Consider the following 24,848-nt stretch of genomic DNA (forward strand, 5'->3'; position numbering starts at 1 on the left):
GCTGCCGTGGCTGCCCAACCCTGGAGGTGTCGCAGGCCGGGTTGGACGGGGTTTGGAGCAGCCCGGGACGGGGGAAGGCGGGGGTGGAAAGGGATGGGCACCGGAGGGAGCACCGGAACGGTACCGGGCATTGAGCAGCAAGCCGGGTACCGAGCACCGGGCACCAGGCATTGATCACTAGGCTGGGCACCGGGCACTGAGCACCAAACCGGGCATTGAGCACCAAACCGGGCACCGGGCACCGGGCGGGGCGGGGCCGGGAGCGGCGGCGGGGCCGGGTCTATACAGAGTGCGGCAAACGGAGGCGCGAGAGTCACGGTGGCCGAGTGGTTAAGGCGTTGGACTCGAAATCCAATGGGGTTTCCCCGCACAGGTTCGAATCCTGTCCGTGACGCCACGCTCACTTTTGCTGGTGGGGGACGCGCGTGGGAGCTCCCCCGGTAACGGCGAGCACACGGTGCTCCCTCCGGTACCGGCTCTTTTAACAGCGGGGATGACACAGTCTCAGCCTCCGGTACCGGCTCTTTTAACGGCGGGAACAGCGGGGAAGACACAGCCTCAGCCTCCGGTACCGGATCTTTTAACGGCAGGAACATCACGGATTCCCCAAGCCCCGGTACCGGCTCCTTTAACGGCAGGAACATCACGGATTCCCCAAGCCCCGGTACCGGCTCCTTTAACGGCAGGAACATCACGGATTCCCCAAGCCCCGGTACCGGCTCTTTTAGGGGCGGGAAGAGTGGGGAAGACACAGCCTCAGCCTCCGGTACCGGCTCTTTTAACGGGGGTAACCATGGGATCCTCGCTCGGTTACCGGCTCTTAACGGCGGCAGAGCACGCGCTCTGCCTCCGGTACCGGCTCCTTTAACGGCGGGAGGATCGGAGAGTCCCCAAGCCCCGGTACCGGCTCTTTTAGGGTTGGGAATAATGGGGAACCCCCTCTAATGCAGGCTCCTTTAATGGGGTGGGAGCAGCAGGGACCCCCCAGCCCCGGTACCGACGCTTTTTGGGGTGGGGACTCCCCGGTCCCAGCCCTTTTTGGGGTGAGGATGCCCCAGTCCCAACCCCATCTCTTTTTGGGGTGGGGACTCCCCAGTCCCAGCCCTTTTTGGGGTGAGGATGCCCCAGTCCCAGCCCCAGCTCTTTTAGGGGTGGGGACTCCCCCAATCCCAGCTCTTTTTGGGGTGGGGACCCCCCATTCCCAGCTCTTTTAAGGGTCGGAACAGTGGGGACCCCCCTTTATGACCTTTTTAAGGGCAGAAGTGGGAACCCCACTCTGGGTCCTGCTCTTTTAGGGGTGGAGACCCCCCAGTCCCAATCCCAGCTCTTTTTGGGGTGGGGACCCCTCAATCCCAGCTGTTTTGGGGGTGGGGACCCCCCATTCCCGTTCCCATCTCTTTTTGGGGTGGGGACCCCCCATTCCCAGCTCTTTTATGGGTAGGGACCCCCCATTCCCATTCCCAGCTCTTTTTGGGGTGGGGACCCCTCAATCCCAGCTCTTTTTGGGGTGGGAACCCCCCATTCCCATTCCCAGCTGGTTTTGGGGTGGGGACCCCCATTCCCAGCCCTTTTAGGGGTAGGGACCCCTCAAATCCCAGCCCTTTTAGGGGTAGGGACCCCCCATTCCCAGCCCTTTTAGGGGTAGGGACCCCTCAAATCCCAGCCCTTTTAGGGGTAGGGACCCCCCATTCCCAGCTCTTTTAGGGGTGGGGACCCCCCATTCCCAGCCCTTTTAGGAGTAGGGACCCCCCATTCCTATTCCCAGCTGGTTTTGGGGTGGGGACCCCTCAATCCCAGCTCATTTAGGGGTAGGGACCCCCCATTCCCAGCTCTTTTAGGGGTAGGGACTCCCCATTCCCAACTCTTTTAGGGGTGGGGACCCCCCATTCCCAACTCTTTTAGGGGTGGGGACCCCCCAGTCCCAATCCCAGCTCTTTTTGGGGTGGGGACCCCTCAATCCCAGCTCTTTTAGGGGTAGGGACTCCCCATTCCCAACTCTTTTAGGGGTGGGGACCCCCCATTCCCAGCTGGTTTTAGGGTGAGGACCCCCCAGTCCCAGCTCCTTTTGGGGTGGGAACAGTGGGGACCCCCCCTTTTATGATCTTTTTTAGGGAACCCCACTCTGGGCCCTCTCTCTCTCTCTCTCAAGGGGGGGCAGGTTCGTCCTTTTTGGGGAGCACATTTGGGGGGGCTCCGGGGCAGGGGGAACCCCCAGGACCCTCAGCCACCCCCGTTCCCTCTCAGTAGTGACATTTATTAATCCCCAAATCCCCCCAGGATGGGGAGAACAGTCCCAAACCCACCCATTTTTACCCCAAAACTGAGCCCCCTCTGACACGGGGAGGGTTTTGGGGTGCAGAAGGAGGCCCCCAAAACGGGGATAAAGCAACCAGAATTCTGTTTATTGATCACTTCAATCCCTGCCTCCTGCCGGATCTGCCGGGAGGAGAAACAATGGTAAAAAAAAAAAATGAAATAAATGCAAATAAATTAAATTAAATTCCCAACGAGTCCCACGGACCCAGGCCAGAGGTGCCTGCCCACGGTTACTTGGAGAATCAAATAAAAAGGGAGAGTAAAAATAAGAAAAGGTCAAAAAAAAAAAAAAAAAAGAAAAAAGAATGAAGTACAAAAAAAAAAAAAAATTAAAAATACAGAACCACAATCACGAATGTCTGGAAAAATAACACCAAGGGTGGAGAGAGCAGAGGCAAACACGGATTGGGAGGAGGTGGGAGATGCTCCCGGGGTCAGGGGATGGGGCATGCACAAAAAGAAGGGGACAGGAGGGGTCCCCAGGGCCGAGGAGCCCCCACTGCAGGGCTGGGGACACCGGGAGCGCCCTTTGGGGACACCTGGCCAGGTGGAAACTGCAGAGAGGAGATGGAGCTTGAGGGGTCTGGGGGACCCCCGAGGGGTCTGGAGCCCCCTCTTGGAACAGGGTGAGCTGAGCTGGGTTTGGAATGGGTCCAATCCAGAAGGGAACCCCAAAAATCTGAGTCCAGGGAACCCCAAAATTCCGAGTCCAGGGAACACCAAAATTCCAAATCCAGGGAATCCCAAAAATCTGAGTCCAGGGAACCCCAAAAAATCCGAGTCCAGGGAACCCCAAAAATTCCGAGTCCAGGGAACACCAAAATTTTGAGTCCAGGGAACCGCAAAATTCCAAATCCAGGGAACCCCAAAATTCCGAGTCCAGAGAACCCCAAAAAATCTGAGTCCAGGGAACCCCAAAAAATCTGAGTCCAGGGAACCCAAAAAATCCGAGTCCAGGGAACCCCAAAATTCCGAGTCCAGGGAATCCCAAAAATTCCGAGTCCAGGGAACCCCAAAAATCCGAGTCCAGGGAACCCCAAAAATCCGAGTCCAGAGAACCCCAAAATTCTGAGTCCATGGAACCCCAAAAAATCCGAGTCCAGGGAACCCCAAAATTCCGAGTCCAGAGAACCCCAAAATTCCGAGTCCAGGGAACCCAAAAATCCGAGTCCAGGGAACCCCAAAAAATCCGAGTCCAGGGAACACCAAATTCCGAGTCCAGAGAACCCCAAAATTCCGAGTCCAGGGAACCCCCGCTGTCCTGAGTCGGATTTTTTCAGATCTCCAGATTTTCAAGCTGTGAGGGAAAATCACAAACCCTAAAAACCAAAGTTCAAGGAGCCCCCACCATCCTGAGGTGGTGGAACCGTTGATTTTTTTTTTTTCAGATCTTCTCATCATGAGCAAAAATCACAACCCCAAAAACCCAAATCCAGGGAACCCCCACTGTCCTGAGTTGGATTTTTGTCAGATCTCCACGCTGTGACCAAAAATCACAACCCCAAAATTCCAAATCCAGGGAACCCCCACTGTCCCCAGTCGGATTTTTTTGGATCTCCATGCCATGAGCAAAAATCACAAGCCCAAAATCCCAACTCCAGGAAACCCCTGCCATGCTGAGATGGATTTTTCTCAGATCTCCTCCATGGCATGAGTGAAAATCACAAACCCTAAAAATCCAAGTCCAGGAAACCCCTGCCATATCAAAGTGAATTTTTCTCAGATTTCCATGCCATGAGCAAAAAACCCAACTCCAGGGAACCCCCACTGTCCCGAGTCGGATTTTTTTTGGATCTCTATGTCATGACCAAAAATCACAACCCCAAAAATTCCAAATCCAGGGAACCCCCATTGTCCCCGAGTGGATTTTTTTTGGATCTCTACGTCATGACCAAAAATCACAACCCCAAAATCCCAACTCCAGAAAACCCCTGCTGTCCCAAGGTGGATTCTTCTCAGATCTCCTCCATGGCATGAGCAAAATTCACAACCCCAAAATCCCAAGTCCAGGGAACCCCCACTGTCCCCAGTCAGATTTTTTTGGATCTCTATGTCCTGACCAAAAATCACAACCCCAAAATCCCAAATCCAGGAAATCCCCACCATCCCCGAGCTGGATTTTTCTCAGATTTCCAGGCCATGAGTGAAAATCATGAACCCCAAAAACCCAAAGGCAAGTTGGATTTTTCTCAGATCTCCTCCATGGCATGAGTAAAAATCACGAACCCTAAAAATCCAACTCCAGAAAACCCCTGCCATCCCTAGGTGGATTTTTCTCAGATGTCTTCCACTCTGTGAGCAAAAATCACAACCCCAAAAACCCAAGTCCAGGGAACCCCCACTGTCCTGAGTCAGATTTTTTTTGATCTCTAAGTCATGAAGAAAAATCATAACCCCAAAATCCCAAATCCAGAAAGCCCCTGCCATCCCTAGGTGGATTTCTCTCAGATCTCCTCCATGCCATGAGTGACAATCATGAAAACCCTAAAAGTCCAAGTCCAGGAAACCCCTGCCATCCCAAAGTGGATTTTTCTCAGATTTCTACACCATGAGCAAAAACCACAACCCTAAAATCCCAAATCCAGGAAATCCCCACCATTCCAGAGCTGGATTTTTTTGGATCTCCACGCCATGAGCGAAAATCACAACCCCAAAAATCGAAGTCCAGGGAACCCCCATTGTCCCGAGTCGGATTTTTTTGGATCTCTACATCCTGACCAAAAATCACAACCCCAAAATCCCAACTCCAGGAAACCCCTGCCATGCTGAGATGGATTCTTCTCAGATGTCTTTCACTCTGTGAGCAAAAATCACAACCCCAAAAACCCAAGTCCAGGGAACCCCCACTGTCCTGAGTTGGATTTTTTTGGATCTCTACGTCATGACCAAAAATCACAACCCCAAAAATTGAAGTCCAGGAAACCCCCGCCATCCCTAGGTGGATTTTTCTCAGATCTCCTCCATGCCATGAGTAAAAATCACGAACCCTAAAAATCCAAGTCCAGGAAATCCCTGCGATATCAAGGTGGATTTTTCTCAGATCTCCTCCATGGCATGAGCAAAAATCACAACCCCAAAATCCCAACTACAGGAAACCCCTGCCATCCCAAGTCGGAATTTTTGGATCTCTATGTCATGACCAAAAATCACAACCCCAAAATGCCAACTCCAGGGAACCCCCGCCATCCCAAGGTGGATTTTTCTCAGATTTCCATGTCATGACCAAAAATCACAACCCCAAAATCCCAACTCCAGAAAACCCTAGGTGATTTTTTCTCCTATCTCCTCCATACCACAAACAAAAATCCCAACTCCAGAACACCCCCATTGTCCCAAGCTGGATTTTCCCCCACATCTCCTCCACCAACCCCCTCCTCTCCACCCTTAGGCCAACTCCTCTCATATCTCCTCCACTCCGTGAGCGAAAATCATGACGAGCCCCGGCTCCAGCACCATGTCCTCTCCCATGTGCTGGTTCTCGCAGGCCATCACCACCACGGCCTGCTTGCCGGGGATGCGTTTGGCCACGTAGTTCTCGTAGTATCTGCGGTTCATCTGCCTGGTCTCCAGCGTGGCCAGCCCCTGGGGCCAGTTGCGCTCGTGGGCGTTCTCGATGAGCTCGTTGGTGATGGAGGCCGGGCAGCCGCTCTCCACCAGCGAGCGCTTGATGACGGCCTGAAGGACGGCGTCCGGCGTGGAGATCATGCCGCCCCAGCGCGTCACCCGCGCCGGCTGCAGGGAGTTCACCCACCTGGGGGGACACAAAGGGGTCAGGGATGGGGGATTGGGGTGGGATTGTGGGGGTTCAGCAGCTGGGAGGGGATAACGGTGTCAGGGATGGGGGATTGGGGTGGGATTGTGGGGGTTCACCCACATGGGGGGACATAATGGGGTCAGGGATGGGGGTTTGGGGTGGATTTGTAGGGGTTCAGCCACATGGGGGGACACGGCGGGATCAGGGATGGGGGTTTGGGGTGGGATTGTGGGGGTTCACCGACCTGAGGGGACACAGCGGGGTCAGGGATGGGGGATTGGGGTGGGACTGTGGGGGTTCAGCCACCTGGGGGGACATAATGGGGTCAGGGATGGGGTGGGATCATGGAATTTCCCTCAAAAATCAACAAATTTCCCTCAAAAACCAGCTAATTTCCCTCAAAAATCATCAAATTTCCCTCAAAAACCAGCAAATTTCCCTCACAAATAATATAATTTCCCTCAAAAATCAATTAATTTCCCTCAAATAAAGATGAATTTCCCTCAAAAAACAATTAATTTCCCTCAAAAAACAATTGATTTCCCCCAAAATCCACAAATTTCCCCCCCAAACCTAAAAATTTCCCTCAAAAATCAACAAATTTCCCTCAAAAATCAACAAATTTCCCTCAAAAATCAACTAATTTCCCTCAGAAATAAACAAATTTCCCTCAAAACATTACAAATTTTCTCCCAAAACCTACAAATTTCCCTCAAAAATAAATGAATTTTCCTCAATAATTGACTAATTTCCCTTAAAAAATGACACATTTTCTCCCAAAACCTACAAATTTCCCTCAAAAATTGATGAATTTCCCTCAAAAATCAATGAATTTCCTTCAAAATATGACAAATTTCCCTCAGAAAATGACAAATTTTCTCCTGAAACCTACAAATTCCCCTCACAAACTACAGACTTCCCTCAAAAAATGACCAATTCCCCTCGAAAAACTACAAATTTCCCTCAAAAATCAACTAATTTCCCTCAAAAATTAACAAATTTCCCCCCAAAAATTAACAAATTTCCTCCCAAAACCTCCAAATTTCCCTCAAAAATCAACCGATTTCCCTCAAAAATCAACAAATTTCCCCCCAAAACATACAAGTTTCCCTCAAAAACTGATTAATTTCCCTCAAAAATCAACAAGTTTCCCCCCAAAACCTACAAATTTCCCTCAAAAATCAACAGATTTCCCTCAAAAAAACAACGAATTTCCCTCAAAAATTAACAAATTTCCCCCAAAACCTGATTAATTTCCCTCAAAAAATTACGAATTCCCCCCAAAACCTACAAATTTCCCTCAAAAATCAACAAATTTCCCCCCAAAACCTACAAATTTCCCTCAAAAACTGATTAATTTCCCTCAAAAAATTACGAATTCCCCCCATAACCTACAAATTTCCCTCAAAAATCAACCGATTTCCCTCAAAAAATTAACAAATTTCCCCCAAAAACTGATTAATTTCCCTCAAAAAATTACAAATTCCCCCCAAAACCTACAAATTTCCCTCAAAAATCAACAAATTTCCCCCCAAAACCTACAAATTTCCCTCAAAAATCAACAAATTTCCCTCAAAAATTAACAAATTTCCCCCCAAAACCTACAAATTTCCCTCAAAAATCAACACGTTTTCCCCCAAAACCTACAAATTTCCCTCAAAAATAAACAGATTTCCCTCAAAAATTAACAAATTTCCCCCAAAACCTACAAGTTTCCCTCAAAAATCAACAAGTTTTCCCTCAAAAATTAACAAATTTCCCCCAAAAACCGATTAATTTCCCTCAAAAAATTACAAATTCCCCCCAAAACCTACAAATTTCCCTCAAAAATCAACCGATTTCCCTCAAAAAATTAACAAATTTCCCCCAAAAACTGATTAATTTCCCTCAAAAAATTACAAATTTCCCCCCAAAACCTACAAATTTCCCTCAAAAATCAACCGATTTCCCTCAAAAAACAACGAATTTCCCTCAAAAAAACCGAATTTCCCTCAAAAACCCCCATAACACCCCACACTCACTCCAGGATCTCGTTGTACTCGATGGTCTCCTCCAGGTTCTGCAGGTTGGGGTTGACGCTGCGGATCGCCCTCATGTAGGCCTTGAGCAGCTGGATGTCCCTTTTCTGCCAAAGTAGGGAAAAAATAGAATTTGGAATGAGAATTACCCCTTTTTTCCCCTTTTTTTTTGGTGAGGATTTTGGTGTCCAAGCACCAAAAATTTTCCTTTTTTTTTTTTTTTCTTCCTCGTTTTTTGGTGCCTAACAACCCAAACCGGCCCCTTGTTTTTTTCCCTTTTTTTTTAATCTTACAAAGATAATAAATACAAATGTAAACATTAATAAAAGCTTTGAATGAAGACGTCAAAACAGACAAAACTCATTAGAACAATAAATAATGACTACTACCAGATTTAACTTATATCCTTTAAATAAATCAGATCTTTTACAACATAAAAAATTACTGCAGAGCCCCACTCAACCCACTGCTCCCCTCAGCACATTTTTTTGCTGGTTTTTTGGGATTTTTTTTGTTATTTTGGGATTTCTGGAGTCCCTGGTGTGGCCCAACCAACCCCTGCAGAGCCACACTCAACCCACACCTCCCCACAGCCTTTTTTGGGGGATTTTTTTGGGATTTTGGGATTCCTGGAGCCCCCGGCATGGCCTAGCCCAATCCCACAGAGCCACACTCAACTCACACTTCCCCACAGCCTTTTTTAGGGGATTTTTTTGAGACTTTTTTGTTATTTTGGGATTTCTGGAATCCCTGATGTGGCCCAACCAACCCCTGCAGAGCCACACTCAACTCACATCTCCCCAAAGCCTTTATTTTCCCCTTTTATTTTTAATTTTAGTGTCCAAACCTCCCAACCTTCCCCTTCCCAGCCCAATCCCACAGAGCCACACTCAACCCACACCTCCCCACAGCCTTTTTTGGGGGATTTTTTTGAGATTTTGGGATTCCTGGAGCCCCTGGCATGGCCTAGCCCAATCCCACAGAGCCACACTCAACTCACACTTCCCCAAAGCCTTTTTTGGGGGATTTTTTGAGACTTTTTTGTTATTTTGGGATTTCTGGAGTCCCTCATGTGGCCCAACCAACTCCTGCAGAGCCACACTCAACTCACACCTCCCCACAGCCTTTATTTTCCCCTTTTATTTTTAATTTTAGTGTCCAAACCTCCCAATCTTCCCCTTCCCAGCCCAATCCCACAGAGCCACACTCAACTCACACTTCCCCACTGCCTTTTTTGGGGGATTTTTTTTGGATTTTGGGATTCCTGGAGCCTCCAGCATGGCCTAGCCCAATCCCACAGAGCCACAAGCAACTCACATCTCCCACAGCCTTTTTTGAGGGATATTTTTGAGATTTTTTTGTTATTTTGGGATTTCTGGAGTCCCTCATGTGGCCCAACCAACCCCTGCAGAGCCACACTCAACCCACACCTCCCCAAAGCCTTTTTTGGGGGATTTTTTTGGGATTTTGGGATTCCTGGAGCCCCTGGCATGGCCTAGCCCAATCCCACAGAGCCACACTCAACTCACACTTCCCCACAGCCTTTTTTGGGGGATTATTTTGGGATTTTGGGATTCCTGGAGCCCCTGGCATGGCCTAGCCCAATCCCACAGAGCCACACTCAACTCACATCTCCCTACTGCCTTTTTTTCCACTTTTATTTTTAATTTTAGTGTCCAAACCTCCCAACCTTCCCCTTCCCAGCCCAATCCCACAGAGCCACACTCAACTCACACTTCCCCACAGCCTTTTTTGGGGGATTTTTTTGGGATTTTGGGATTCCTGGAGCCTCCAGCATGGCCTAGCCCAATCCCACAGAGCCACACTCAACTCACATCTCCCCACAGCCTTTTTTGGGGGATTTTTTTGAGATTTTTTTGGGATTTCTGGAATCCCTGATGTGGCCCAACCAACCCCTGCAGAGCCACACTCAACCCACACCTACCCAAAGCCTTTTTTTGGGGGATTTTTTTGAGATTTTTTTGGGATTTTGGGATTCCTGGAGCCCCTGGCATGGCCTAGCCCAATCCCACAGAGCCACACTCAACTCACATCTCCCACAGCCTTTTTTCCCCTTGTATTTTTAATTTTAACCTCCCAACCTTCCCCTTCCCAGCCCAATCCCACAGAGCCACACTCAACTCACATCTCCCCACAGCCTTTTTTTTAGGGGGAGGATTTAGGGATTTTTTGGGGAATTTTTTTGGCGATTTTGTGATTTCTAGAGCCCCTAGCACGGCCTAGCCCAATCCCACTCAGCCCAAACTTCCCCCAACCATTTTTCCCCCATTTTTTTTTAGGATTTCAGTTCCCAACACCCCAAACCTGCCCTTGCAGGTGCTGCTGCCCACCTGCTCTGCCAGCTGGTGCTTGTGCTCGGCCGAGGTTTTCTCCAGCTCTGCAATCCTCGTCTGCTGCTGCTGCACCACCGAGCGCAGGTGCTTGATGCAGTTGTGGTTGGGCAGCTCGTCCTTGGGCATCTCCAACCTGCCAGCAGAGGGGAAAAAAAGGTGGAGGCACCAATTTAGGGGAATTTTCAGCTCCCAGAGGTAACTCAGGTGTGGAAAGGCTCTGAGTGTCAGGATGGAGGAGGATTTGGGGGATAAATGGGGTTTTTCTGCTTTGCTGCTTTCCTGAGGAGTTCTCAAGCCTGGCAGCTCTTTCCAGGAGGAAATTCCTGCTGAGCTCCAACCTGAACCTCTCCTGGAGGTGTCCCATCCCAGGGCCCTGCCTGTGTCCATCCCATGGCCATCCCAGGGTCCATCCTGTGCCCATTCCATGACCGTCCTGTGTCCATCCCCATGCCAATGTCCATCCCAGGGCCATTCCTGTGGCCATTCCATGGCCCTGCCTGTGTCCATCCCATGGCCATCCCAGGGCCATTCCTGTGGCCATTCCATGACCATCCTGTGTCCATCCCCATGCCAATGTCCATCCCAGGGCCATTCCTGTGGCCATTCCATGGCCATTCCATGTCCATCCCAATGCCAATGTCCATCCCAGTGCCCATCCCAGTGCCCAGACTGTGCCAGTTCTACGTGTCCATCCCCATCCTATGACCATCCCCATCCTGTGTCCATCCCAGTGTCCATCCTAGTGTCCATCCTGTGCCCATCCCAGGGCCATTCCCATGCCCATCCCAGGACCATCTTGTGTCCATCCCAGTGTCCATCCTGTGCCCATTCCATGGCCATCTTGTGTCCATCCCAGAGCCATTCCTGTGCCTGTTCCTGTTCCATGCCCATCCCATGTCCATCCCCACCCCGTGTCCATCCCAGTGCCATTCCCATGCCCACCCCATGTCTTGCCCATCCCACGTCCATCCCCATTCCATGACCATCCCACGCTCACCCTGTGTCCATCCCATGCCCATTCCTGTGCCTATCCCAGGGCCATTCCATGTCCATCCTCATCCCATGTCCATCCCAGTGCCCATCCCGTGTCCATCCCAGTGCCCATTCCTGTGCCTATCCCAGAGCCATCCCATGTCCATCCCCACCCCGTGTCCATCCCAGTGCCCACCCCATGTCCATCCCCATCCTGTGTCCGTCCCATGCCCATACTGTGACCATCCCAGTGACCACCCTGTGTCCATCCCCACTCCGTGTCGATCCCAGTGCCCACCCCATGTCCATCCCCATCCTGTGTCCAACCCATGCCCATACTGTGACCATCCCAGTGACCACCCTGTGTCCATCCCCACTCCGTGTCCATCCCAGTGCCCAGCCCATGTCCATTCCAGTGCCCACCCCATGTCCATCCCCATCCTGTGTCCATCCCATGCCCATACTGTGACCATCCCAGTGTCCATCCCCATCCCATCCCCACTCCGTGTCCATCCCAGTGCCCACCCCATGTCCATTCCAGTGCCCATCTTGTGTCCATCCCATGTCCATACTGTGACCATCCCAGTGCCCACCCCATGTCCATCCCCACCCCGTGTCCATCCCAGTGACCATCCCATGTCCATTCCAGTGCCCATCTTGTGTCCATCCCCATCCTGTGTCCATCCCATGTCCATCCTGTGCCTATCCCATCCCCACCCCGTGTCCATCCCAGTGCCATTCCCGTGCCCATCCCACATCCATCCCCATCCCATGACCATCCCCATCCCATGACCATCCCATGCCCACCCTGTGTCCATCCCATGCCCATTCCTGTGCCTATCCCAGGGCCATTCCATGTCCATCCTCATCTCATGTCCATCCCAGGACCATCTGTGTCCATCCCCACCCTGTGTCCATCCCAGTGCCCATCCCGTGTCCATCCCCATCCCATCCCCATCCCGTGTCCATCCCAGTGCCCATTCCTGTGCCTATCCCAGAGCCATCCCATGTCCATCCCCATCCTGTGTCCATCCCATGCCCATCCTGTGTCCATCCCATCCCCATCCCATGTCCATCTCAGTGCCCACCCCGTGTCCATCCCAGTGCCCATCCCGTGTCCATCCCCACCCCGTGTCCATCCCAGTGTCCATCCCAGTGCCCATCCCGTGTCCATCCCCACCCCGTGTCCATCCCTGTGTCCATCCCATCCCCACCCCGTGTCCATCCCAGTGCCCACCCCGTGTCCATCCCCACCCCGTGTCCATCCCCATCCCATCCCCACCCCGTGTCCATCCCGTGTCCATCCCCATCCCATCCCCACCCCATGCCCATCCCCACCCGGTGCCCGCGCTCACCCGCATCCCTGCTCGCAGGTGACGGGGCGCTTGGGGTTGTGCTCGCAGTCGTTGAGGTGAGCCATGAGGTTGTCGAGGCGCACCACGGCCGTGCAGCCGAAGACGGCGTTGTCGCAGGTGATCTGCAGCTTGGAGAGCATGTTCCGCATGATCCGCGGCACCGGGCGCAGGTGGGCCACCGTCACCACGCTGCGGTCCACGGGGCACGTCTGCTGCTGCGAGAACCACTGCGTGATGCAGGCATTGCAGAAGGCGTGCTCGCAGTGCGGGGCCTGCGGGGAACGGCGAGGGTCACGCGGGATGGGGTGGAGAAACCTCCCAGGGCACCGAGGACAAGGTGGGCTCAGTCTCCAGGAGAGCCCTGAGTGCCACCTCTGCTGGTTCAGTCATGGCATTGATCATGGGATCATTCATGGGATTGATCATGGAATGGTTGGGTTGGAGAAACCTCCCAGGGCACCGAGGACAAGGTGGGCTCAGTCTCCAGGAGAGCCCTGAGTGCCACCTCTGCTGGTTCAGTCATGGCATTGATCATGGGATCATTCATGGGATTGATCATGGGATCACTCATGGGATCACTCATGGAATGGTTGGGTTGGGGAAACCTCCCAGATTGTCACGGCCAAGATGGACTCAATCTCCAGGAGAGCTCTAAGTGCCATCTCTGCTCGTTCAGTCATGGGATTGATCATGGGATTGACCATGGGATCATTCATGGAATGGTTGGGTTGGGGAAACCTCCCAGATTGTCAAGGCCAAGATGGGCTCGATCTCCAGGAGAGCCCTGAGTGCCACCTCTGCTGGTTCAGTCATGGCATTGATCATGGGATTGATCACGGGATCACTCATGGGATTGATCATGGGATCACTCATGGGATCACTCATGGAATGGTTGGGTTGGGGAAACCTCCCAGGGCACCGAGGACAAGGTGGGCTCAGTCTCCAGGAGAGCCCCGAGTGCCACCTCTGCTGGTTCAGTCATGGCATTGATCATGGGATCAATCATGGGATCAATCATGGGATTGACCATGGGATCGATCATGGAATCCCTCATGGAGTCATGGAGTCACGCATGGAATGGTTGGGTTGGGGAAACCTCCCAGGGCATTGTGGCCAAGATGGACTCAATCTCCAGGAGAGCCCTGAGTGCCACCTCTACACCCACCATGTCCCATGCCATGCCCAGGTGTGTCCTACCTGCACCCACCCCGTCCCCAGGTGTGTCCTACCTGCACCCACCCTGTCCCCATGTGTGTCCTACCTGCACCCACCCTATCCCCAGGTGTGTCCTACCTGCACCCACCCTATCCCCAGGTGGGTTCTACCTGCACCCACCCCGTCCCCAGGTGGGTCCTACCTGCACCCACCCTGTCCCCAGGTGCGTCCTACCTGCACCCACCCCGTCCCCAGGTGTGTCCTACCTGCACCCACCCTGTCCCCAGGTGTGTCCTACCTGCACCCACCCTGTTCCCAGGTGTGTCCTACCTGCACCCACCCCATCCCCAGGTGTGTCCTACCTGCACCCACCCCATCCCCAGGTGTGTCCTACCTGCACCCACCCTGTCCCCAGGTGTGTCCTACCTGCACCCACCATGCCCAGGTGGGTCCTACCTGCACCCACCCTGTCCCCAGGTGTGTCCTACCTGCACCCACCATGCCCAGGTGTGTCCTACCTGCACCCACCCCGTCCCCAGGTGTGTCCTACCTGCACCCACCCCGTCCCCAGGTGGGTCCTACCTGCACCCACCCCGTCCTCAGGTGTGTCCTACCTGCACCCACCCTGTCCCCATGTGTGTCCTACCTGCACCCACCCCGTCCCCAGGTGTGTCCTACCTGCACCCACCCTGTCCCCAGGTGGGTCCTACCTGCACTGGCTCCTCCAGGACCCCACTGCAGATGGGGCAGATCAGGTCCTCGTCCACGTCCCCCTGGAACCGAGCCACATCATACCCCATCGCTCGTCACCGGCGCCAGAACCCTGCGGGGCAAAACGCGTCAGGGACACCCAGGATGGGGCAAATCCTTGGGGTTTGAGTCAAACCTGAACCTCCCTGGGGTCCCCTGGGTCAGGGATGGGAAAGAATTTGGGTTCCTTGAGGGTTTTGGGTATTCCCAGAGCCATCCCAGCCCCTGGGATTGGGATTTGAAGGCCAAGGTCCTGCATGGAAAGGGTTTCTGAGTCAAACCTGAATCTCCTTGGGGTTCCTTGGGTCAGGGATGGGGAGGGATTTGGGTTCCTTGGGGGTTTTGGGTATTCCCAGAGCCATCCCAGCCCCTGGGATTGGGATTTGAAGGCCAAGGTCCTACAGGGAAAGGATTTTTAAGTCAAATCTGTTTCTTCTGGAGCTCCTTTGGCTCCATGGGGAAGTATTTGGGTGTCTTGGGGACTGGAGCTTTTTGGGTCTTCCCAGAGCCATTCCAGCCCCTGGGATTGGGATCTACCAGGGTTTAAACTCCAAGGTCCTACAGGAAAAGGTTGAGAAGGGTTTTGGAGTCAAACCTGTCTCTTCCTGGGGTCCCCTGGATCAGGGATGGGAAAGAATTTGGGTCCCTTAGGACGTTTTGGGACTTCCCAGAGCCATTCCAGCCCCTGGGATTGGGATCTACCAGGGTTTAAACTCCAAGGTCCTACAGGAAAAGGGTGGGAAGGGTTTTCAAATCCCAATCCTGGGAACCCAAATCCCAATCCTGGGAACCCCAACCTTAAATCCTAACCCTGAATTTCCTATTTGTGGGTTTGATTTGGGGTTCTTGGGGTGGTTTTGGGGTGGTTTATTTTGATTCGCGGAGCTGGGCACGGCAGCCTTTGGGCATGGAAACGTTTCCAGCCTGGCATTCCCAGGAAATTCCCTTCTCCAGCCCCTTCCCAGCTCAGCTTTCCCAGGAAATTCCCTTCCCCAGCCCCTTCCCCTCCTCCAGGGCCGGCCTTGAGCTCTGCCCCGGCCGTTGCCGCTCCCCGGGCCCCTCCCCGACATCAAAGGCGGTGACAAAGGCGGTGACAAAGGCGGTGACAAAGGCGGTGACAAAGGCGGTGACAAAGGCGGTGACAAAGGCCCGATAAGGAGTCCCTGGAGTCCCCACCCCAAACCCCAAGGGGAGGGGCAGGGGGACACCGGGACAGGGCCCCGGGAGCTGGGAGGAGATCTGGGAATTCCAGCTGTGCAGGGCAGAAATTCCAGCTGTGAGGGGATCTGGGAATTCCAGCTGTGCAGGGCAGAAATTCCAGCTGTGCAGGGCAGAAATTCCAGCTGTGAAGGGCCCTGGGAATTCCAGCTGTGCCCAGCTCAGGGGGACAGGTCAGGCCTGGCCTTGCTGCTGTTCCACATCCAGATGTGGCCTCCCAAACACATCCAGCTGTGCCGGGCTCCTGCGCCCTGTCCCTGCCCAGATGTGCCCCAGCCGAGGAGCAGAGCCGGTGACAGAGGGACAGATGTGACCCCGTGTCCCCACCGTGGCACAGGAGGGACTTTGTCCCCTCCCTGTCCCCAGAGCAGCTCCAGGTCCCTCCTTTAATCCCAAAAATCCCCTGGGAAAAAAAAAAACCCACAGCCCCAGGGGCTGATAAGGAGCGGGGGCTGATAAGGAGCAGGGGCTGATAAGGAGCAACGGCTGCTCCTGGGGCCTGGAACGGCCCCAAATCCTGGAACGGCCCCAAATCCCAGCCCAGCCCTTCCCACGGGATCGGGGCAGCTGGGGAGGCTCCTCTGGAGGGCTCTGGAAAGTTCCCTGAGAGAATCCCAGAAAATTCCCTGCAGGGAAAGGGTTCCCAGAAATGCAGAGACGGGAACAGCTCCGGGAACAGCTCCTCCTCCCATCCCAAAACTCCTCTGGGATCTTCCCAAAAACCCAAAGCTCTGGGATCTCCCCAGGCTCTTCCCAAAACTCCTCTGGGATCTTCCCAAAATCCAAAGCTCTGGGATCTCCCCAGGCTCGTCCCAAAATTCCTCTGGGATCTTCCCAAACCCAAAACCCTGAGATCTCCCATGGCTCATCCCAAAGCTCCTCTGGAATCTTCCCAAAAACCCAAAGCTCTGGGATCTTCCCAAAACCCAAAGCTCTGGGATCTTCCCAAAACCCAAAACCCTGGGATCTCCCCAGGCTCATCCCAAAACTCCTCTGGGATTGCACCAGGCTCTTCCCAAAGCTCTGGGAACTTCCCAAAGCTCTGGGATTGCACCAGGCACATCCCAAAATTCCTCTGGGATCTTCCCAAAACCCAAAACCCTGAGATCTCCCAAGGCTCTTCCCAAAATTCCTCTGGGATCTTCCCAAACCCAAAACCCTGAGATCTCCCATGGCTCATCCCAAAGCTCCTCTGGAATCTTCCCAAAAACCCAAAGCTCTGGGATCTTCCCAAAACCCAAAGCTCTGGGATCTTCCCAAAACCCAAAACCCTGGGATCTCCCCAGGCTCATCCCAAAGCTCCTCTGGAATCTTCCCAAAACCCAAAACCCTGGGATCTCCCCAGGCTCTTCCCAAAATTCCTCTGGGATCTCCCCAGGCTCTTCCCAAAGCTCTGGAATCTTCCCAAAACCCTGGGATCTCACCAGGCACATCCCAAAATTCCTCTGGGATCTTCCCAAAACTCTGGGATCTTCCCAAAACCCAAAGCTCTGGGATCTCATCAGGTTCATCCCAAAACTCCTCTGGGATCTTCCCAAAACCCAAAGCTCTGGGATCTTCCCAAAACCCAAAGCTCTGGGATCTTCCCAAAACCCAAAACCCTGGGATCTCCCCAGGCTCATCCCAAAATTCCTCTGGGATCTCCCCAGGCTCTTCCCAAAGCTCTGGGAACTTCCCAAAACTCTGGGATTGCACCAGGCACATCCCAAAATTCCTCTGGGATCTTCCCAAAACCCCAAACCCCTCTGGGATCTCATCAGGTTCATCCCAAAACTCCTCTGGGATCTCGCCAGAAAATGGAAAAAGGAGGGATTGGAAGAATTCCCATGGGGAAAAAGAAGGGAAGGATTGGAGGAATTCCTAAAAAAGGAAAAAAATTGGAAATGGAAAAGGAAAAAAGGAAGGATTGGAGGAATTCCCATTGAAAAAAAGGAAGGATTGGAGGAATTCCTAAAAAAGGAAAAAATTGGAAATAAAGGAAAAGAAAAAAAGGAGGGATTGGAGGAATTCCCATTGAAAAAAAGGAAGGATTGGAAGAATTCTTAAAAAAGGGAAAAGGAAAGGAAAAATGAAAGGATTGGAGGAATTGTCATAGAAAAATGAGGGATTGGAGGAATTCCTAAAAAAGGAAAAAGGAAAAAGGAAAGGAAAAGGAAAAAGGGAAAAGGGAGGATTGAAGGAATTCCAATGGGAAAAAGGAAGGATTGGAGGAATTCCCAAAAAGGAAAAAGGAAAGAAGAGGAAAAGGGAAAAGGAAAAGGGGAAGGATTGGAGGAATTCCCATGGAAAAAAAGGAAGGATTGGAGAAATTTTGAAAAAGGAAAAAGGAAAAGGAAAATAAAGGAAGGATTGGAGGAATTCCCAAAAAGGAAAAAGGAAAGAAGAGGAAAAGGGAAAAAGGAAGGATTGGAGGAATTCCCATGGGAAAAAGGAAAGGAAAAGGAAAAAAGGAAAGATTGGAGGAATTCCCAAAAAAGGAAAAAGGAAAGAAGAGGAAAAGGGAAAAGGAAAAAAGGACGGATTGAAGGAATTCCCATGGGAAAAAAGGAAGGATTGGAGAAATTTCGAAAAAGGAAAAAGGAAAAGGAAAATAAGGGAAGGATGGGAGGAATTCCCAAAAAAAGGAAAAAGGAAAGAACAGGAAAAGGGAAAAAGGAAGGATTGGAGGAATTCCCATGGGAAAAAGGAAAGGAAAAGGAACAAAGGAAAGATTGGAGGAATTATTGGAGGAATTCCCATGGAATTGGACCTGGATTTACCTCCCTTGGTAGAATTAAAGAACAGGAAAAAGGAAAAGGAAAAGGGGAAGGATTGAAGGAATTCCCATGGAAAAAAAGGAAGGATTGGAGAAATTTCGAAAAAGGAAAAAGGAAAAGGAAAAAAAGGAAGGATGGGAGGAATTCCCCAAAAAAAAAAAGGAAAAAGGAAAGAACAGGAAAAGGGAAAAAGGAAGGATTGGAGGAATTCCCAAAAAAGGAAAAAGGAAAGAAGAGGAAAAGGGAAAAGGAAAAGGGGAAGGATTGGAGGAATTCCCATGAAAATGGACCCGGATTTACCTCCCGTGGCAGAATTAAAGAACAGGAAAAGGGAAAAGGGAAAAAGGAAGGATTGGAGAAATTATTGGAAGAATTCCCATGGAATTGGACCTGGATTTACCTCCCGTGGCAGAATTAAAGAACAGGAAAAGGGAAAAAGGAAGGATTGGAGGAATTCCCATGGAATTGGACCTGGATTTACCTCCCGTGGCAGAATTAAAGAACAGGAAAAGGGTAAAGGAAAAGGGGAAGGATTGAAGGAATTCCCATGGAAAAAAAGGAAGGATTGGAGAAATTTTGAAAAAGGAAAAAGGAAAAGGAAAAAAAGGAAGGATGGGAGGAATTCCCAAAAAAAGGGAAAGAACGGGAAAAGGAAAAGGGGAAGGATTGGAGGAATTCCCATGGAAAAAAAGGAAGGATTGGAGAAATTTCGAAAAAGGAAAAAGGAAAAGGAAACTAAGGGAAGGATGTGAGGAATTCCCAAAAAAAGGAAAAAGGAAAGAACAGGAAAAGGGAAAAAGGAAGGATTGGAGGAATTCCCAAAAAGGAAAAAGGAAAGAAGAGGAAAAGGGAAAAGGAAAAGGGGAAGGATTGAAGGAATTCCCATGAAATTGGACCCGGATTTACCTCCCTTGGTAGAATTAAAGAACAGGAAAAAGGAAAAGGAAAAGGGGAAGGATTGAAGGAATTCCCATGGAAAAAAAGGAAGGATTGGAGAAATTTTGAAAAAGGAAAAAGGAAAAGGAAAATAAGGGAAGGATGGGAGGAATTCCCCAAAACAAAAAGGAAAAAGGAAAGAACAGGAAAAGGGAAAAAGGAAGGATTGGAGGAATTCCCATGGGAAAAAGGAAAGGAAAAGGAACAAAGGAAGGATTGAAGGAATTCCCAAAAAAGGAAAAAGGAAAGAACAGGAAAAGGGAAAAGGAAAAAAGGAAGGATTGGAGGAATTATTGGAGGAATTCCCATGGAATTGGACCTGGATTTACCTCCCGTGGCAGAATTAAAGAACAGGAAAAGGGAAAAAGGAAGGATTGGAGGAATTCCCATGGAATTGGACCTGGATTTACCTCCCTTGGTAGAATTCCTCCTGGCAGGACTCGGGGCTGCGCTGGCCTCACTCTGTGCAGGGAATTCCTCCCCAAATTCTCCCATTTTTCCCTCTCCTCTCCCGCAGGGCGTGGATCTGATCCCAAAAAAGAGAGAGAAAAAAAAAAAAACAGGAAAATCAGGAAAGGTCGATTTCCATATGGAATTCCCAACTATGGGGAGAAATTCCCTCCCCCTGTGCTGATTTCATGGGAATTTTGGGAATAATGGAGCCCCCAGGCAGCCTTGGAGAGCAATCCAGGCTCAGAAATTTGGGAATTCCAGCCCAGTAGAATCCAGGGATTCGGGCTCAGAAATTTGGGGATTTCAGCCCCATTCCCACTGGGATCCACACTCAGAAATTTGGGAATTATGACCCCATTCCCACTGGAACCAAAGCTCAGAAAGTTGGGAATTTCAGCCCAAATTCCAGTGGGATCAAAGCTCAGAAATTTGGGAATTCCAGCCCAGTAGGATTAGAGGGATCCATACTTGGATTTTTGGGAATTCCAGCCCTATTCCCTGTGGATTCCCCTGGATTTTCCCCCAAATTTATTTTAGATTTTCCCCAAAATTTCTACGGAATTTCCCCCAAATTTCTATGGATTTTCCCCAAAAAATATTTGGATTTTTCCCAAATTTCTCTGGACTTTCCCCAAATTCTTTCAGCCTGACCCCTGAATTCCTGGGGATTGTTCCCCAAACTCCTCTGAATTATTCCCCAATTTCTTCTGGGATTATTCCTCAAATTCCCCCGAATTATTCCCAAAATTCTTTCAAATAATTCCCAAAATTCCTTAAAATTATTCCCAAATTTTTTCTCGATAATTCGAAGGAATTTTTCCCAAATTCCTTCGAATTATCCCCAAAATTCCCGTGGATTTTCCCCCCAAATTCCTCGGGATTTCCCCCAAATTCCCTCTCCGCTCTCCCATTCCGGGACAATTCCCAACCGGAGCCGTTCCCGGTTCCCATCCCCGGTGCCTCCGTTCCGTTTCATTCCCCGGTACCGACACCACCCCGAGGCTCCTCCTCGAACCGTGACCCCCCCGGGGGTTCTCCCGGTCTGCTCCATGGACGTTCCCCCGCTCCTCCTCCCGCGGCCTCCCCCGGTTCTCCCGGTGCTACCGGGACCGCCCCGGGGGCCTCTCCGGTGTCTCCCCCACAGCCGCACGTACCGCGGGCGGCGGGCCCGGCCCGCTCGGGGCTCAGCGGCGGCCGCGGCCTCCTCCCGGTGCCGCCGCCCGGCCCCGCCGCACCGGAAGTGCCGCGCCGGAAGTGCCGCTCTGGCCGGAACTCGGTGGTAGGGGCGGTGTGGGGTGGGCGTGGCTTATCCTCATGATCCCGCCCTCTCTGCATCGCTATTGGTTAGAAGCGCAGAGCGTCACGCTCCTTCCCGTGCTCTGATTGGCTGCGCTGCGGACTTCCGGGAGCGCCCGCGGCGGCGGCGGCGCCGTGCCCGGTGAGCGCGGCGGGAGCTGCGAGCGCCCCCTGGTGGCGGGACGGGAGCGCGGCCCCGCTCCCGCTCCCGGTCCCGGTTCTGCTCCCGGTCCCGGAGGCCCCGGAGTGCCGTCCGTGCGTAGCCCCGTTCCCGCGGTCCCGTTCCCGGTGTCCCGGTGGCCCCCGCGCTCTGGTGGTCCCGGTTCCCAGCCGGGATGCTCGCGGTGTTCCGTCCCTCTCGGTGCTGCCTTCGCGTTGCCCTTCGCGGTGTCTCGTTCTTACCGTGGCGTTCCCGGTGTCCGGTGCTGGCCGGTTCCCGGTGCTTCCATCCCCGCTGTCCGGTCCCCGGTGGTCCCGTCCCTGCGGTCCCCGTGTCCAGCAGCGATGTCCCCATGGGCCACCCCCGGGTCCCGCGGTCCCGGTGTCCCGGTCCCACATCCCCGTGTCCCGGTCCCAATGTCCCGTTCCCGGTGTCCCCCACCCGGTGTCCCGGTCCCACATCCCGGCTGTCCCATCCCGGTCCCTGCGGGACGGTCCCGGGGCTGCCACCACCGGTGTCCTCTCGGTCCCCCGAGTCCCCCATGCTCTGTCCCCGGTGTCCCCTCGGTCCCTTGTCCCCGGTGTCCCCCTCCCTCCCCCATGTCCCGCCGGTTCCCGCTGTCCCCTCCCCATTCCCGATGTCCCCCTGGTCCCCAGTGTCACCGCTCTGGTCCCTCCAGTGCCACCCCCATCCCCGGTGTCCCCACAGTGTCCCCCTGGTCCCCAGTGTCCCCAGTGTCCCCATGGGTCCCATTCCGTGTCTCCACTGTCCCCAGGAGTGCCACTCCCTGTCCCCTTGGTGCCACTCAGTGTCCCCTCAGTGCCACTCTGTCCTCTCAATGTCCCCTGTGTCCCCCCCCATGTCCTCCATGTCCCCCCCGTGTCCCTGCTGTCCCCTCAGTGTCTCCCATGTTCCCTCAGTCCCCTCAGTCCCCTCAGTGTCCCCTCAGTCCCCTCAGTGTCCCTGCTGTCCCCCCTGTGTCCCTGCTGTCCCCTCAGTGTCCCCCATGTCCCCTCAGTGTCCCCTCAGTGTCCCCCACTGTCCCCTCAGTGTCCCTGCTGTCCCCTCAGTGTCCCCCTTGTCCCCTCAGTGTCCCTGTTGTCTCCCCCGTGTCCCTGCTGTCCCCTCAGTGTCCCCCCCGTGTCCCCGCTGTCCCCTCAGTGTCCCCCGCTGTCCCCTCAGCCCGCGCTGCCACCATGAGCTCCGAGACTTTGGTCAAGGACGTCAAACCCGGCCTCAAGAACCTCAACCTGATCTTCATCGTGCTGGAGACGGGTGAGTGCCACCCCCGGTGTCCCCTGCTGTCCCCCGTGACCCCCGTGACCCCTGTGACCCCTGCCGTGACCCCCGTGACCCCTCCAGGCCGGGTCACCAAGACCAAGGACGGGCACGAGGTCCGGACGTGCAAAGTGGCCGACAAGAGCGGCAGCATCAACATCTCGGTGTGGGACGATGTGGGCAACCTGATCCAGCCTGGGGACATCATCCGCCTCACCAAGGGGTACAGGGGACACCTGGGGACATTGGGGACACCTGGGGACACTGGGGAGGGGATTTGAGGGAAAATTGGGGAGAATCTGGGGGAAAATTGGGAGAGATTTGGGGGAAAATTGGGGGTATTTGGGGTGATGTGGGCAACCTGATCCAGCCTTGGGACGTCATCCGCCTCACCAAGGGGTACAGGGGACACTGGGGACACCTGGGGACACCTGGGGACACTGGGGAGGGGATTTGGGGGAAATTTGGGGTGGATTTGGGAAAAATATGTGGGGATTTGGGGCAAATTTGGGGGTGGATTTGGGGGAAATGAGGGAGAATTTGGGAGAAACTTAGCGGGGATTTGGGGGAAAATTGGGGTGGATTTGGGAAAAATTTGTGGGGATTTGGGGCAAATTTGGGGGTGGATTTGGTGGAAATTTGGGGCAATTCGGGGGGAAATTTAAGGGAAAATTTGGGGAAAATTTAGCGGGGATTTGGGGGAAATTTGGGGATGGATTTGGGGGAAATTTGGGGATGGATTTGGGGGAAAATTGGGGGATATTTGGGGTGGGTTGCCTGACCTTCCCCATCCTCCTCATCCTCAGCTACGCCTCCGTCTTCAAGGGCTGCCTGACGCTCTACACCGGCCGAGGGGGGGACCTGCAGAAGATTGGGGAGTAAGGAGGGGGTTTTGGGGTGGTTTTGGGGTTTTTGGGGGGTTTTGAGTTTTTTGGGGGGGTTCTGGGGTCAAGGGGACCTCAAATCCCCAAATTGCCCCAAATCCCCACAAATTTACCCAAATTTCCACCAAATCCCCACAAATTCACCCAAATTGCCCCACCAAATCCCCCCTAAGTTTCTCCCAAATTTTTCCTGATTTCCCCCAAATTCCCCCCAATTTTTCTCAAATCCACCCCAAATCTCTCCCAATTTTCCCCCAAATCCACCCCCAAATTTCCCCCAAATCCTCACAAATTCACCCCAAATCTCCCTTAAATTTCCCCCAATTCTCTCCCAAATCTGCCCCAAATCTCCCGCAAATTTGCCCCAAATCTGCACAAATTTTTCCCAAATCCACACCAAGTTTCCCCCAAATTGCCCGAAATTTCCCCCAAACCCCCCAAATTTCCCCCAAATCTCCTTAAATTTCCCTGAAATCCCCGCAAAGTTTCCCCCAAATTCTCCCTAATTTCACCCAAATCCACACTCAAATTTCCCCCAAATCCCCACAAATTCACCCCAAATCTCCCTTAAATTTCCCCCAATTCTCTCCCAAATCTGCCCCAAATTTGCCCCCAATCTCCCTTAAATTTTTCCCAAATCCACCCCAAATTTCCCCCAAATCCCCACCAAGTTTCCCCCAAATTGCCCCAAATTTCATCCAAACCCCTCAAATTTCCCCCAAATCTCCCTTAAATTTCCCCGAAATCCCCACAAACTTTCCCCCAAACTCTCCCTAATTTCCCCCAAACCCACCCCCAAATTTCCCCCAAATCCCCCCAAATTTCCCCGAAATCCCCACAAATTCACCCCAAATCTCCCTTAAATTTCCCCCAATTCTCTCCCAAATCTGCCCCAAATCTGCCCCACATTTGCCCCAAATCCACACAAATTTTTCCAAAATCCACCCCAAATTTCCCCTAAATCTCCCTTAAATTTCCCCCAAATCCACCCCAAATTTCCCCCAAATCTCCCTTAAATTTCCCCCAATTCTGTCCCAAATCTGCCCCAGATTTCCCCCAAATCCCCACCAAGTTTCCCCCAAACTCTCCCTAATTTCCCCCAAATTTCCCCCAAATCCCCACAAATTCGCCCCAAATCTCCCTTAAATTTCCCCCGGTTTCCCCCGAATGTGCCCCAAACCCCCCAGATTTGC

The 24,848-nt window shown here is 52.6% G+C and overlaps 3 protein-coding genes and 1 non-coding gene across 9 annotated transcripts in view; 3 read left to right on the forward strand and 1 right to left on the reverse strand.

The window, feature by feature from the left end:
• The first annotated feature begins 312 nt into the window (after positions 1 to 312).
• On the forward strand, positions 313 to 394 carry TRNAS-CGA (transfer RNA serine (anticodon CGA)). Its single transcript has one exon. It is a non-coding gene; the product is annotated as a tRNA-Ser (tRNA).
• A 4,520-nt stretch (positions 395 to 4,914) lies between these two features.
• On the reverse strand, positions 4,915 to 21,332 carry RNF41 (ring finger protein 41). 4 transcript variants are annotated; one of them, XM_054649255.2, is made up of 7 exons: positions 21,192 to 21,332; positions 19,995 to 20,110; positions 14,635 to 14,747; positions 12,770 to 12,984; positions 10,440 to 10,575; positions 8,092 to 8,195; positions 4,915 to 6,067 (listed from the first exon to the last, which is right to left on the reverse strand). In XM_054649255.2, exons 3-7 carry the CDS (start codon positions 14,722 to 14,724, stop codon positions 5,716 to 5,718), a joined length of 897 nt encoding a protein of 298 aa, XP_054505230.1. In that variant the 5' UTR covers positions 14,725 to 14,747; positions 19,995 to 20,110; positions 21,192 to 21,332; the 3' UTR covers positions 4,915 to 5,715. The 4 variants fall into 4 exon arrangements, with proteins under 4 accessions (XP_054505230.1, XP_054505228.1, XP_077048799.1 ...); XM_054649253.2 differs by having other exon boundaries at positions 12,770 to 13,041; XM_077192684.1 differs by lacking the exons at positions 19,995 to 20,110; positions 21,192 to 21,332 and adding an exon at positions 18,949 to 18,976 and having other exon boundaries at positions 12,770 to 13,041.
• Positions 21,333 to 21,414: 82 nt separating this feature from the next.
• NABP2 (nucleic acid binding protein 2) lies at positions 21,415 to 23,653 on the forward strand. Of its 3 annotated transcripts, none has more exons than XM_077192693.1 (4): positions 21,415 to 21,475; positions 22,676 to 22,768; positions 22,856 to 22,994; positions 23,578 to 23,653. In XM_077192693.1, the coding sequence occupies exons 2-4, from the start codon at positions 22,690 to 22,692 to the stop codon at positions 23,651 to 23,653; spliced, it is 294 nt and encodes a 97-aa protein (XP_077048808.1). In that variant the 5' UTR covers positions 21,415 to 21,475; positions 22,676 to 22,689. The 3 variants fall into 3 exon arrangements, with proteins under 3 accessions (XP_077048808.1, XP_077048807.1, XP_077048809.1); XM_077192692.1 differs by having other exon boundaries at positions 21,449 to 21,588; XM_077192694.1 differs by lacking the exon at positions 21,415 to 21,475 and adding an exon at positions 21,567 to 21,694.
• A 1,169-nt stretch (positions 23,654 to 24,822) lies between these two features.
• The window catches only part of LOC143696465 (zinc transporter ZIP5-like), a 1,647-nt gene continuing 1,621 nt past the window's right edge, over positions 24,823 to 24,848 (forward strand). Inside the window, exon 1 of the mRNA XM_077192793.1 lies at positions 24,823 to 24,846. Within this exon, the coding sequence (XP_077048908.1) occupies positions 24,823 to 24,846 (24 nt within the window). The remainder of the gene's footprint in view (positions 24,847 to 24,848) is intronic.

The sequence above is a fragment of the Agelaius phoeniceus genome, chromosome 35 (assembly GCF_051311805.1).
Source record: "Agelaius phoeniceus isolate bAgePho1 chromosome 35, bAgePho1.hap1, whole genome shotgun sequence".
Lineage (NCBI taxonomy): Eukaryota > Metazoa > Chordata > Aves > Passeriformes > Icteridae > Agelaius > Agelaius phoeniceus.